The 12,908-nt window shown below is 59.7% G+C and overlaps 2 protein-coding genes across 7 annotated transcripts in view; one reads left to right on the top strand and one right to left on the bottom strand.

Moving 5' to 3' along the window:
- Positions 1-4,461, top strand: part of PLD3 (phospholipase D family member 3) — a 17,561-nt gene extending 13,100 nt beyond the window's left edge. For all 6 annotated transcript variants that reach the window (XM_021700926.1, XM_021700924.1, XM_021700923.2 and 3 more), the window contains 5 exons: positions 1,039-1,239; positions 2,478-2,617; positions 3,051-3,216; positions 3,766-3,865; positions 3,960-4,461. In XM_021700926.1, coding sequence (XP_021556601.1) covers positions 1,039-1,239; positions 2,478-2,617; positions 3,051-3,216; positions 3,766-3,865; positions 3,960-4,147 — 795 coding nt within the window. In that variant the 3' untranslated portion in view covers positions 4,148-4,461. The remainder of the gene's footprint in view (positions 1-1,038; positions 1,240-2,477; positions 2,618-3,050; positions 3,217-3,765; positions 3,866-3,959) is intronic.
- Positions 4,462-5,451: 990 nt separating this feature from the next.
- On the bottom strand, positions 5,452-12,357 carry HIPK4 (homeodomain interacting protein kinase 4). The gene is made up of 4 exons (XM_021701098.1): positions 11,893-12,357; positions 7,911-8,267; positions 6,369-7,214; positions 5,452-5,631 (listed from the first exon to the last, which is right to left on the bottom strand). Exons 1-4 carry the CDS (start codon positions 12,355-12,357, stop codon positions 5,452-5,454), a joined length of 1,848 nt encoding a protein of 615 aa, XP_021556773.1.
- Between the last annotated feature and the right edge of the window lie 551 nt (positions 12,358-12,908).

Genomic DNA, 12,908 nt, shown 5'->3' with positions numbered 1-12,908 from the left:
ACAGAAAGCCCGTTGGGTCCTGCTGGTCCTCATCCTGGCGGCTGTGGGCTTCGGTGCCCCGATGACTCAGCTGTTTCTATGGGAATACGGCGACTTGCATCTCTTTGGGGTGCATCCCCCAAATCCAGCCCTCACTGCCTCCCCCCTGCTCATGGAAGCCCGGGGTTTGCTCTGATCCCTGATGACAGCTGCCAGCCCCTCTGCAGGGCATTCAAGGCCCTGTCCACCGATTGGCCCTTCATTGTTCAGTTCTTTGAGTGCCTGCTCTAAGCCCAGGCCTGTCCTGGGTGCTGCTGGGAACGTGGTGGTAAGCGATGGATCCCTGGGAACCACCGGTCTGGTGCGGTGACAGGCTGGTCACCGGGCAGTGGCAGCCCAGGGGATCAGGATGGGGGACCCAGGCCAGAGTATCAGGGAAGGTCTTCCAAGGGAGGTGACAATTCACATGACACCTGAAGGACCCGCCAGGTTTAGCACAAGACAGGAAAGAAGGGACAGCTTAGGCAGTGATCATTTATTGACTCAACAAATACATCCCAAGCCCCTAATCTTACCAACTCTTGTGAGGAGATGCTGAAGACACAGCCATGGCTGAGACATCCCCAGTGCCTGTCTTCCCGGTGCAGTGTCACCAGAGAGAGAAATGAGGGAAAGCCAAGGGACCATGAAAGCCCAGAGGAATGCCTGACACAGTCGGGGCAGTCAAGAGAGGCTTCCTGGAGGAGGAGGCTGTCAGCCGAGACCTAAGAATGAGTAGGAGCTTGTTCTGTGGAGGGTAGAAGCAATAGCTTCCACGAAGGTTCAGGAAACCTGGCTCTTTGGAAAAACCAAATGATTTTTACCAAAACTTGGCCAGATTTTAGCCTCGAATCAAGTTCACGCCCATCCCGGGACTTCAGTTCTGGTGGTGGTGGCAGGGGGTGGAGGGATGGGAGACTGAGGGGCCAGGGACAGGAAGCGGGGAGGGGGGCCGTGGGTGTTCGTGTCACCCATGGGCGCCAGGCCACCACCCCAAGGCTCAGCACCGCCCTCCCACAGGTCAAGGAGCTGGGAGTGGTCATGTACAACTGCAGCTGCCTAGCTCGGGACCTGACCAAGATCTTCGAGGCCTACTGGTACCTGGGCCAGGCGGGCAGCTCCATCCCGGCCACCTGGCCCCGGCCCTACGACACCCGCTACAATCAGGAGACACCCATGGAGATCTGCCTCAATGGAACCCCTGCTCTAGCTTACCTGGCGGTGAGTCTTAGGGAGGAGGGGCCGGGTCACTCACAGTCTCTGTCCAGCCCTGCCCGGTGTTGGGGTCGGGGGAGGGTCCCGACCACTCACCCCCACTCACTCTGCTTGGTCTGGGGCTGGGGCTATGTCCCAACCTCTCCAGGTTTGGGTTTCCTCTCCACAGTGGCTATAATGATCAGCAACCTTTACGGCTAATGGGGGAGTCCGGCCGGGGTTTATGCACGCTAAGCCCCTAGTGGAGCCCTGCGCTGTCTGCTGTAGCTGCATTCGGCTCTTTTCATTTTAAGTCAGTTAAAATTAAGTATCGTTACAAGTTCAGTTCCTGAATTGCACTGACCCACATTGCAGGTGCTCGGTAGGCCCAGGGAGCAAACAGCTGCCATGTTGAACAGTGCAGCTATAGAACGTTTCCATCACCGTGGAAAGTTCTCTTGCCCTGTAGACAAGGCGCTGCTGTTTGCAGCTCTTGATATTGCCCCCGCTAGGGGTGGCCAATCTGGGTTCCCTTCTGTCCCCCCCCCCAAGCGAGTCACCTGGCCAAGCCCGGAGTCATTGTGGAGGGCCCCAGAAAGGCATGGATGCAGGGACGCATGACTCATTGGGGTGCTTTGCTTCAGTGGTTTCGCACAGAAGCTTAAGGGTTCCCCATGGCCACTTCCCCTTCAGAGCTTGAGTTTGCTCCTCTGTCACGAGGTTGGAGGGTAAAGGGCCTGGTGTCGAAGGAGTGCCATTCGGGTGGGCTGTGAGGAAGTCGGGGACACAGGTGATCACAAGAGAGGTGCTTAAACCTGAGCATGCATCAGAAGCACGGGGAGGGCTGGTTAAAACCCAGATCCCTAAGCCCTACCCCGGCACCTAGTTCAGTAGGCCCTGTGCAATGAAGCCCAAGAATTTGCAAATCTAACAAGCTCCAGGTGATGCTGCCATTGCTGGACCAGGACCCTTATGTCCAGAACCCCTGTGTTAGAGCGTACATTCTGGAACCAAACAGCCTGGATGCATAATCCTGGCTCCATTTGTCAGCTGTGTGACCTTAGGCAAGTCACTCACCCTCTCTGAGAGCCTCAACTTCCTCGCCTATAAAACGGACGTGGGGCAATTACCTTCCCCTTCCTGGAGGCTGTAGGATTCAGCACGACCCACAGGACCTGACTTGAGACAGACTCTCCGTACATGGGGTCTGTGGTGACGGCACCCTTGGCAGGGCACGTGTCTTGACTGTCCCCTCACCCCCCCAGAGTGCACCCCCACCACTGTGTCCCAGTGGCCGCACCCCGGATCTGAAGGCCCTGCTCAACGTGGTGGATAATGCCCGGAGTTTCATCTACGTCGCGGTCATGAACTACCTGCCCACCATGGAGTTCTCCCACCCGCGCAGGTACGGCTGCCTCATGGACAGGGCTCGGGGCAGGGACCCACCATGAGTGGGAGAGGGAGTGATGAGGCCAGAAAGCAGGCAAGGGGACAAGGCAAAGGGACAGATGGCGGGAAGCCACAGGGAGAGGTAGAGGAGACAGGGAGAGGGGGTCTAAACACTCGAGACAGAGGAAGTGGGGACAGAGAAAAGGATGGGAATCCTGGGGGTGGGACTGGGGCAGGGGACCGGAGGCTGGAGGCCTGGCGTGCGGGACGTGGGATTTCCCGAGTTAGGGAGCAGGCTGTATGGGCTGGAGACAGGATGAGGGGCTTGGGGGCAGGAATGGAAGCCAGAGATAGGGCGGTCTTGGGGTTTAAGGGTGCCTCGAAGCTCAGGGTCAGGCCATAGGTAAAGCTGCCCTCCGAATCCTGCACCCCCGTCCCCGAACCCCAAGGTTCTGGCCTGCCATTGACGACGGGCTGCGGCGGGCTGCCTATGAGCGGGGCGTCAAGGTGCGCCTGCTGATCAGCTGCTGGGGACACTCTGAGCCGTCCATGCGGGCCTTCCTGCTCTCCCTGGCTGCCCTGCGTGACAACCACACCCACTCCGATATCCAGGTGGTAAGCACCCACCCCAGACCCGCCCCTCAGCCCCAGTGCAGGGCGATGCTGAAGGCACAGTCGTCATGGTGAGCTCCATGAGGACTGACTGTCAGGGCTGACTCCAAGGGACAGGGCCCTGCCGTGATGGGGAGACCCTGAGTCGGGCCAGGATGGTGGGGCAAGGGCAGAGGGGGCAGGGCCCAGATGGAGGAGGCATCATGGCCAGGATAGGGGGACCCAGAGGAAGCCTCTGCCCCAGCTTGCAGGGGGGTGGGGGGGTCAGTGGTCAAGGAGGACTTCCTGGAAAAGGAGACATCTGAGGCGAGACCTATGGGATGAGTAGGAGCCATACGAGAAGGAATGACAAGTGAGGCAACTGGGTCTCCCCTTTCAGCCGGTGTTACTGGTACCCCCTCCGCTGGGCCCCGTTCTGGCTCCAGTGGGTCCAGGGGAAGCAGCTGAGTCCCCAGTCCCGCAGACCTGGTTCCCCTCCCCAGCCCGGACCCTGGGGCTTCTCCACCCCCACCCTGCAGCTCACGCCCCTTCCCATTCTCCCCTCCCCCGCAGAAACTCTTTGTGGTCCCCGCGGATGAGAGCCAGGCCCGGATCCCATACGCCCGCGTCAACCACAATAAGTACATGGTGACCGAACGGGCCACTTACATCGGTGAGTGTCCCGAGCACCACCAGGGGGACAGGAGGAGAAGCCGAGCACAGCTCTGGGCTCTGACTCTCTGACCCCCCCACCCCCACCCCCTCAGGAACCTCCAACTGGTCTGGCAGCTACTTCACGGAGACAGCGGGTACCTCACTGCTGGTGACGCAGAATGGGCGGGGTGGCCTGAGGAGCCAGCTGGAGGCCGTTTTCCTGAGGGACTGGGACTCCCCTTACAGCCATGACCTTGACACCTCAGCTGACAGCGTGGGCAACGCCTGTCGCCTGCTGTGAGGCCCTGGTCCGGCAGCCGGGCCGAGGCCCGCGAGGCCCCCCGGGGACCCGGACATCCTGGGTCCCGGCCCCCGTCCCCGTGCCCCCCGCTTCTGTGTGCCCCATCGTGGCTCACTGGCTTGCCCCTGCTCTACCCACCTCTGTCTCCGTCCCTGCCGGCCTGATGCTGTGGCCCCGGGACCCAGCCCAGCTGGGGGGAGGGATTAGCCCCCGAAGAAACGGGGGTGCATGCTGGGCCCGGCCCCCTGGCCCACCCCCCTTTCCAGGGCAAAGAGGGCTCCAGGTTATAATAAGAAGTAAATCACTTGTCTGTACGGCTTGTGTCTGTCTGTCTGATGTGCAGTGGGGCGTCGGGGTCGGGCACAGCTGACACGCTCCTCTCTCGGCGACACAGCGTTTGCAGAGCCCTCGGCGCGTTGACCCCTGTCCGGAGCCCACAGCCTGTGCTATGCTATGCCCTTAGCGTGGATTTGGCTCGTGCTGGCGTGAGTGCTCGTGAGCCAGTATGTGCTGAGCGTGCAGAGCGTGACCACAGGGCCTGGCGTGAGCGGAGCCTCACGTAGTCAGCATACGTAGTGTGTGCTGCACATCGAGCATGTTCCCAGACGGGCACGCTCCGAACCATCACCGGCTCCCAAGGCTGGCCTCGCATGTCCAAACACCCGAGTGTGCACCGAGCGTGAGTTTATGCCTGCCAAGGGAATTCGCACTTAACCATGACCCAAGCGTGGGTGAGGAGGGCATGCCAAGCCCATACGCGTGGCAAGGGCAGGTCTACAGATGAGACCTTGGCATATAGCAAGCTCGCCTTGGCACCTGCTGAACATGGGGAATGTTCCGAGGGCGGATTCTCGCGTGCCAAGCACTTAGCATACTTAGGGGATGGGTCAGCCTGTCCCTGGCAGGGACCAGCTGAGCGCAGCAGCATCAGAGATCAGGGTCCCAGGCGCCAAACTGAACGCCACCCCAGCTCCAGTCCAGGCCTCAAGCAGAGCTGCTCAACAGTTCTTTATTGAAATAGGCAGAGGCAGCAGGGCCGAGGGCATGCTCAGGGCCAGTGGGGGCAGCCCCCTTCCTGTGTCCCTTTGCCCCCCCCTGGGGAGGGGGCCCACAGGCCAGACCCCAAGGCCCTCCTGCATTCGGGGGGTTCTGTGCTGGCATGCACCATGGGCGAGGGTAATGGGGAATTTCTGGATAACTATCTTTCTGTAAGAATAATTTGTGGGTTCAGGAAATGGCTTCTGAGGAAGGGAGACCAGCCCAGCTAGCGCAGCCCCCAGTGAGGGGCAGGGGTGGGGTCACCATCAATGGTGCCCACCGACGTGCTGCAGAAAGCTGGTGGCCCGGGGCGGGCCGTGCGGGTGAGCATGGCGGGGTGGGAGCCCCTGAGCCCGCGGCCCCCTGACACCCTCCAGGGTCCAGTCTGGCTCACTCAGCCATTCCCCAGGACAGCTGCTGGGGTCGAAGAGCTCAGGGCCCGGCCTCTGTTGGGGAGGAGAAGAAAGGACCATCAGCCAAGGAGCCCCTGGCCAGCCCCTCCTGGACTCTCTCCAGTCCCAACTGAACCCTTGTCACTTCCTGAGGGTGATTTTATAGGTCCTGAACCCTCATCGCAACTTGGGGGTTCAAACAGTGTGTGCGGAGACCTTAATGTGCTCTGAGGGACTATTAGTGTCTCTGAGGCTTTGTCACTTCTTCCTGAGGATGGGTGAGCACCTGCTAAGGCCTTGTACTGAGTGCTGGGCCTTTATCACTTCCTGTAGGTGGATTAAGGCGTTCTGAGTTTCTATACAGCCTGAAGGTAGATTAGTATATGCTGAGCCTCATCACATCATTAAGAGTAGGTTAGTGTGTGCTGAGCCTTATATCCTGAATATGGGTTAGTGTGTGCTGAGTCTTACATCCTGAAGTGATCAGTGTGTGCTGAGCCTTATCACCTTGTAAAAGGGTGGGTTAGCGTGTGCTGAATGTTACATCCTGAATACAGGTTAGTGTACGCTGAGCCGTATCAAATCCTAATCATATTCTGAACGTGGGTTAGTGTTTGCTGAACCTCGTCACATCCTGAGAGTGGACTAGTATGTGTTGAACCCTGAGCCAGCTGCAGGCAATGCAGATGGGGGGGGGCGCCAGGCCTGGTTCACTGTACCCCCCCATCCTGGAGCTCAGGGAGGCCCTGATCCCAGAACCACCCGCACCCTGGCCAGCCCACCGGGCTTACATCAGCATCCATGGTCATATCCTTGATGTCTGGTCCATCCCCATCCCGCTGCGGGAGGGTGGGCAGCTCTGCGGAGGCCCCGAGGCGCTCTCCTTCTGCCCAGCCGCTGCCCCGGCACGATCCATCATCCTCAGGGGAGGCCTGGCTCAGCCGGATGAGGTTGCTGAAGTTGGAGTCAGACTTGGAGCCTGCGGGTGGCTTGCGGGCCTTGTGGCGGCCTGCCAGGCGGCTGCCATAGAAGGCCAGGATGGGCTCGGGGCCCGAGTCGGGCACACGGCGGCCCGCGGCGGCGGCCTTGAGAGGAGCCAGCATGTCAGGAACCACGTCGGCTCGGCTCTCGCCCCACAGCCCCCGCCCCACCTCCTGTAGGCTCAGGTCGTCCAGCTGATCAATGGCCCTTTGCACGCCCGGCGCCTTCTCGCAGAAGAAGGGCCCGCTGCCCACCACGCTGCCCATGCCCACAGCCTCCTCCTCCTCAGCCAGACGGTGGTAGGGGGGCCCGTCTTCCGCCGCAGCTGCCACCGGCGTGGGCGGCTTGCCCTCCACCTGCAGCGAGAGGCGGCAGCCCCGCAGGGAGAGCTGGTAATAGCGGGTAGTCTCGTGGGCGCTGCGCAGCTGCTGCATGGACACGAAGGGGTGGCGCAGGGCAGCGCTGGGGCTGATGCGCTCATGCGACTCCCACGTCAGCATGCGCTTGATCAGCTCGACCATGCTCTTGAGGTCGGCGTGCTCCGCCAGCGCCTCGCGGTCCGCGAAGGGCAGCCGACTGGCCGCCCCGCCACCGTTCACCGTCTCGATCTGGTCCAGTGACTTGAGCATGTACTTGCGGCGCTCCAGGGGGCGCACCTGGTGGGACACAGTGGGGGCCCGGGGTTGACATCGAGTCCGGGCCTTGGGCCTCGGGTGCTCCTGCAGCGGGGCCCACGTATGACCTACTCCCTCCGCCCCCAGCTTCCAGTCTGCCCTCCGGTCTGGTCCAGGGCTCTCTTGTTGCCATGAAGTCCACACACCTGAACCTAGACTTGCAGCTCTGCCCATAATCTGACTTGGAGCTCTCTTGCTGCGGGGAGAGCCCCTCTGCTCTGATCCAGAGCCCTCCTACTGCTGCGGGAAACATACCAGGTTGGGTTCTTTGGTCCTCCTGCCATCTCACCCAGAGTCTCACTGAGCCAAGTTTCACTTCTCCCCCAGACCTCTGGGCCTCCCCAGAGCCACGGCTCCAGCCACTAGCAGAGGAGCTGCCCTCAACCTCTAGTCCCCCTTGGAGGCAAATCCAGATCCCTCTTGCTCCTGCAGCCCCCACCCCCAAGCCCAGCCCGCCAGGCCTCCCAGCTTGCTTGCTACACGAGCTTGCCGAGCCCTCGCCATGAAACTCAAGAGGAGCCGCCATGTACTTCCGGTGCCACCCGGGGTCTCACCCACATCTCTCTTGCTGTGACTTGCTGTGATTTGAGCTGACCCTCAAACTTCCCGTCCTCTCTGAGGTCTAGCCCAGATTGTTTTGTCGATGTAGCAGCCCCCACATCCCCTGCCCTCCCCTACCTTGGTCTCAGCCAGGTAGTCGGCCGAGGACTTGAGCTGCCAGGGGTTGCCAGCATCGGGGTGGGGGTTGCGCTTGAAGAAGTGGTGGGCCTTGCGGGCGGCGTGCAGCAGGTGGGGCTTGGGCAAGCCCTGGGTCTCACAGATGTAGCGCACCTGGTCGTACTCGTTGTTGCCCGGGTAGAGGGGCCAGCCCAGGTGCAGCTCGGCCATGACACAGCCCAGTGACCACACGTCCACCTTCTCGCAGAAGGGCAGCCCCAGCAGAATCTCTGGGGCCCGGTAGAAGCGCGACTGAATGTATGGCTCCTTGACATAGCGCACCTCGCTGAAAATGCTGGCTGAGCCAAAGTCAATTACCTGTGGGGGGGTGGGGAGGCAGGTGGGCAGGGCAGGGGACAGGGACAACCAATCTAGGTCTCCCCCGTGGCTCTCGCCTGTGTCTCTCTGCACCTGCTATCTGACTGTCGCTGTGTCTGTGAGTCTTTATCTCTTGTTTATGTGCCTGTCTTCGCCCGTCTTTGTCTCTGGTTTTGTGTGTTTGTCTCTGTTTCGTTCCACTAGGACTTATGCCTGTGAGGGTTAGGACCCCTCTCTTTGTCTTTCATGCCACACCTCGCCCATCAGCAAATGTTGTCGGCTCCACCTTCTGAACAGATCCAGACTCGGCCCCCTCTACGTCCCAGCCTCGGCTCCCCCCACACCACTCCGTCCTCCATCATCTTCCACCGAGGCTGATGGAGGGGCCTCCTCGCTGGTCTCCCTGCTCCTCCCCTCTGCGCCCCAGTCTGCTCATCATGCACACCCCCCGAGGCATCTTGTGATAAAAGCCAATGTCCTCACTGTGGCCCCCAAGGCTCGAGTAATCTGCCCCATCACCTCTCTGCCTTCAGCGCCTCCTGCTTTCCCTCTCACAGGTGTCTCACTGTCCCTTGAACAAGCCAGACGCATTTCCAGCTCAGGGCCTCTGCACTGGCCGTTCCCTCTGCCTGGCATGCTCTTCCCCCAGATGTCCACACAGCTCCCTCATCTCAGGTCTCAAATGTCACCTTCTCAGTGGAGGGGACCTCCCCTGGCCATCCTATGAAAAACAGCCTCCCCCACCGTTCCTATCCCCCTTCCTGGCTCCCTGCTTTTCTCCAGAACTCTTTTTTTTTTTTTAAAGATTTTTTTATTTTATTTATTTGACAGAGAGAGAGAGAGAGACAGCTAGAGAGGAAACACAAGCAGGCGGAGTGGGAGAGGGAGAAGCAGGCGCCCGGCCGAGCAGGGAGCCCGATGTGGGGCTCGATCCCAGGACCCCGGGATCATGACCTGAGCCGAAGGCAGACACTTAATGACTGAGCCACCCAGGCGCCCCTCTCCAGAACTCTTAACACCATTTCACATCCTATATATTTTACCTTTTTAGTCAAGTTCATCGTCTATCTACCCAGCTAGGATGCAGTCCCATCAGGGTAGGGATTTTGTCTGTTCACTGCTCATCCCTAGCCGCCTAGAACAATGCCCGGCACACAGTTAGGGGCTCAGTCAGGAATGAGTGAATGAATGAATGAATGAATGGGCTTTTATGTCCCTGCCATTCTGCTTCCTTCTGCCTCTTTTTTCATATCTGTATCGTTCTTTCTTTGCCTCTTCATTGCTTTGCTGTTCGTTGTGTCTCTCATCTCTCTGTGTCTCTCTCCGTCTCCATCCCTGGGTCACCTGCTAGGAAGACACCTCCCTGAAGCCCGCCCTGTTCTGTCTTCATCATTAGGTACCTTGGACACCCCTCACAGCAGCCCCCTGCCCTGCTCCAACAGGACCAGGATGGGGCTCGATGAATACCCACTGCTCTAGCGCCCGGGACGGTTGAAAGTCTTTCCCAATGCAGCTGGGAGGCACCCTGTGCCACTTTCACTCTGAATCTCCAAGACTCTATCTTGATCCCTGCCTCAGTTTCCCCCTCTGAGTTTCTCTGCTTTTCATTCAGCCATCCCTCACCTTCTATTTGCAGAAGGTGGTACGATGGAAGGGTTATTAACCTGCACTCTTGAGTGCGGACGGCTGAGGCCTGAATCTCAGAGCGTGAGAGACCTGGGGCACTCAGTGTTCACGGGATCCAGTCATTCATTCATTCCACAGACACAGGAGCGGGCCAACGCCAGCCAGGTGTTGTGGATCTGTCCTGTCTGTCCCCTGCTGTGTTTGTGGGAGTCTCTCCTTCCTTGGTGCTCTGTCCTTCCATCTCTTAGGGCAAAATGATCTGCCTTTTCCTGCCTGCCTATCTCCCTGTGACTCTGACATTCATTTAGCATTGACCCCGCCTCAGCACTGTGCTGGGAGATGCCAAGGACACAGTGGTGACCAAAACTGACCAGGCCTTGACTTCATAGCCCCGCCTGCTCCTAGTTCAGACCCTTCACCAGACAGTGACAAGCCCAGAAGTGGACAGAGGGGCCAGGTCTGGGATTGTGGGACAGAGGGAGGAGGGGTCCTGAGTGAAGGGGCCAGGCCTGGGATGGGGGACATAGGCAGGGGGCCAGAGCAGAGGGGCCAGGTCTGGGATTTGGGGGCAGAGGTAGGGGTCCAGGGTGAAAGGGCCAGGTCTGGGACTGGGGGTCACAGGCAGGGGTCCAGGGCTGGGATAGGGGGCCCAGGGACTTGTGACATGTATGGGAGGTGCTTCTGTGTGCCCAGCACAGGGTCAGGTCCAGAGTGGGTCTTCAGTAAGTGTTTGTTTTTCGTTTAAAGATTTTATTTATCCATTTGAGAGAGAGAGAGAGCACAGGCAGGGGGAGAGGCAGAGGGAGAGGGAGAAGCAGACTCCCCACTAAGCAGGGAGCCCGACGTGGGGCTCGATCCCAGGACCTGGAGATCATGACTTGAGCCAAAGGCAGACGCTTAACCATCTGAGCCACCCAAGCGTCCCAGTAAATCTTTGTTAATGAACAAACTGTCTGTAACGAAGAATGGCGCTTCCATCCTTCCAGTCGCTCGGGCCATCAGGCTCTCGTCTCCAGTCAAGTGCTTTCTTACACCTCACATAAGATCGGTCAGCAAATCCTGATGTCAGTAGCTCCAAACCTACCTAGAACGCACCATGTCCCTTCCTCCCACTACCCGACTCCACCCCCACACCCAGGCCTCCCACCTGGAGCAGAGCAGACACCCCTCACTGCCCTCCTGATCCTGCCCCTAGCAGGCTATTGCCCTCATGCAACCAGAGAGACCCTGGGAACACCTGAGCCAGATCACAGCCCCTCTTTGCTCAGAAGCCTCTTGTGGCCCCATCTTACACAGAATAAAACCCATCCTCATTGTGGCCCACGAGGCCCTGTGTGTCTCCCAGCCCCATCACCTCCCTGATCCCATGTCCTTCCTTTTCTCACTCTGCTTCAGCCACCCTGGCCTCCTGGCTGCTTCGCAAACATATATACTCAGATTACTCCTACCTCAGGGCCTTTGCACTAACAGTTCCTTCTACCCAGATGCTTTTCCCCAGATGTCTACATGGCAACCTCCTTCCTTTGGGACTTTCCTCAAATGTCACCTTCTCAGTGAGGTCTTCCTGACCGACGTGTCTACAATTTCACTCACTACTACCACCACCAATCAACACCCCACATCCTCCTCCTCCCTGCTTTATGTTTTCTCCTTCTCACTCACATACCACATTTGACTCATTTATCTTGGCGACTCTGTTTCCCCCACTAGAATGTCAGCCCCACATAGACAGAACTGGGCCAGAGGAGCTGAACTATGAATTGGAGAAGGAGGGGGAGGTCTCAGGTCCAGGACAGAGAATGTCAGAATCGGGACAGGCAGATGGGCAGGCTTTTAGGGCCAGAATGTGGGGAGAGGCATCATGGACAGGGAAGGGGAGACCTCAAGGCTGGGAGGTGGGACAAGGGAGACCTTAGCGACAGGAGAGTGTCCAGGGCTGGGGGAAGCTGGGAGAAGACAAGAACCAGGGATGCCGCCACGCCAGGGCCGCCCCACTCACCTTGACCCTGAAGGGGCAGCGGGTCTGGTCCACCAGCATGATGTTCTCGGGCTTGAGATCAGCATGGATGATGGCCAGCTCCTTGAGCCGGGCCAGGGCTCTGAGCACCTGCAGGGTGACCGTGCGGATGTGGCGGGCAGGGAGGGGTGCGAAGTTGTTCTCCTTCTGGAATTCGAAAAGGTTTTGCTCCAGCAGCTCGAAGACCAGGTAGAACTTGAGGGCGTCGTGGAAGAACTCGAGGAAGCGGATGACGTGGGCCTCCTCTGGGTCCAGACCCCTCATGCAGCGCAGTAGCTTCAGCTCGTTCTTGATGATGCGGTTGCGGTAGGCGTCGTTCTTGAGGATCTTGATGGCCACCATCTCGCCCGTGCTTCGCCGCCAGCCCTTGGCCACCTCCCCGAAGGTGCCCTTGCCCAGCACCTCGATGATGTCATAGCAGTCGGTCTCGGACTGGATGGTGGCCATGGTGCCCCTGCCACTGGACGCAGCCCTGCCACCACCCCCACCCCGCAGGCTCTGCCTTCGAAGGCTTCCGGCCCGCCACCGGCTCCTAGGCCCCCCCAGCGAGGGAAAGAGAACCGCACTCGTGCCTCCTGCTTCGAGGTTCGCCCCCACCTCCCTGGCACCCCCCAGCCCCCTGGGCCACACTGCCAGTCTGCCAGGGGCCACACCCCTCCCCCAAAGCCCTCCTGGCTTGGGACGAGGGGCCCCAGGCCCCCCCGAGTGGGTTCCAGCGTTGCTGAGTGGCTCTGGTTCTGTTGTCGGAGACCTGAGCCCCAGGCTGGAATGGGGGGTGGGGTGGCAGGTCGAGCCCCCTCCCCCACCCCAGTGGCGGAAGCCCGGAGGGGCTGGACCCAGGTGAAGGGTCAACTGAGAAGGAAGTCCAATCCTGGACCTCTGGCATGGAGGACTGGGACATTCCTAAGCAGAGGTGAAGAGCTTGGGAGATGCGTGTGTGCGTGCGTGCGTGTGTCTGTGTGTGTGTGTGTGTGTCCCGGTGTTCAGCAAACACCCGC

Source organism: Neomonachus schauinslandi, chromosome 16, assembly GCF_002201575.2.
Source record: "Neomonachus schauinslandi chromosome 16, ASM220157v2, whole genome shotgun sequence".
NCBI lineage: Eukaryota > Metazoa > Chordata > Mammalia > Carnivora > Phocidae > Neomonachus > Neomonachus schauinslandi.
This window is presented reverse-complemented; position numbering and strand designations above follow the sequence as displayed.

Coding starts and splice junctions, on each gene's coding strand:
- HIPK4 (XM_021701098.1), bottom strand. CDS start 12,357: ATGGCCACCATCCAGTCCGAGACCGACTGCTATGACATCATCGAGGTG. Junction 8,268..11,892: donor GCTGCCCCTTCAGGGTCAAG/GTGAGTGGGGCG, acceptor ACCCCCCCACAG/GTAATTGACTTTGGCTCAGC. Junction 5,632..6,368: donor ATATGACCATGGATGCTGAT/GTAAGCCCGGTG, acceptor CCTCCCCAACAG/AGGCCGGGCCCTGAGCTCTT.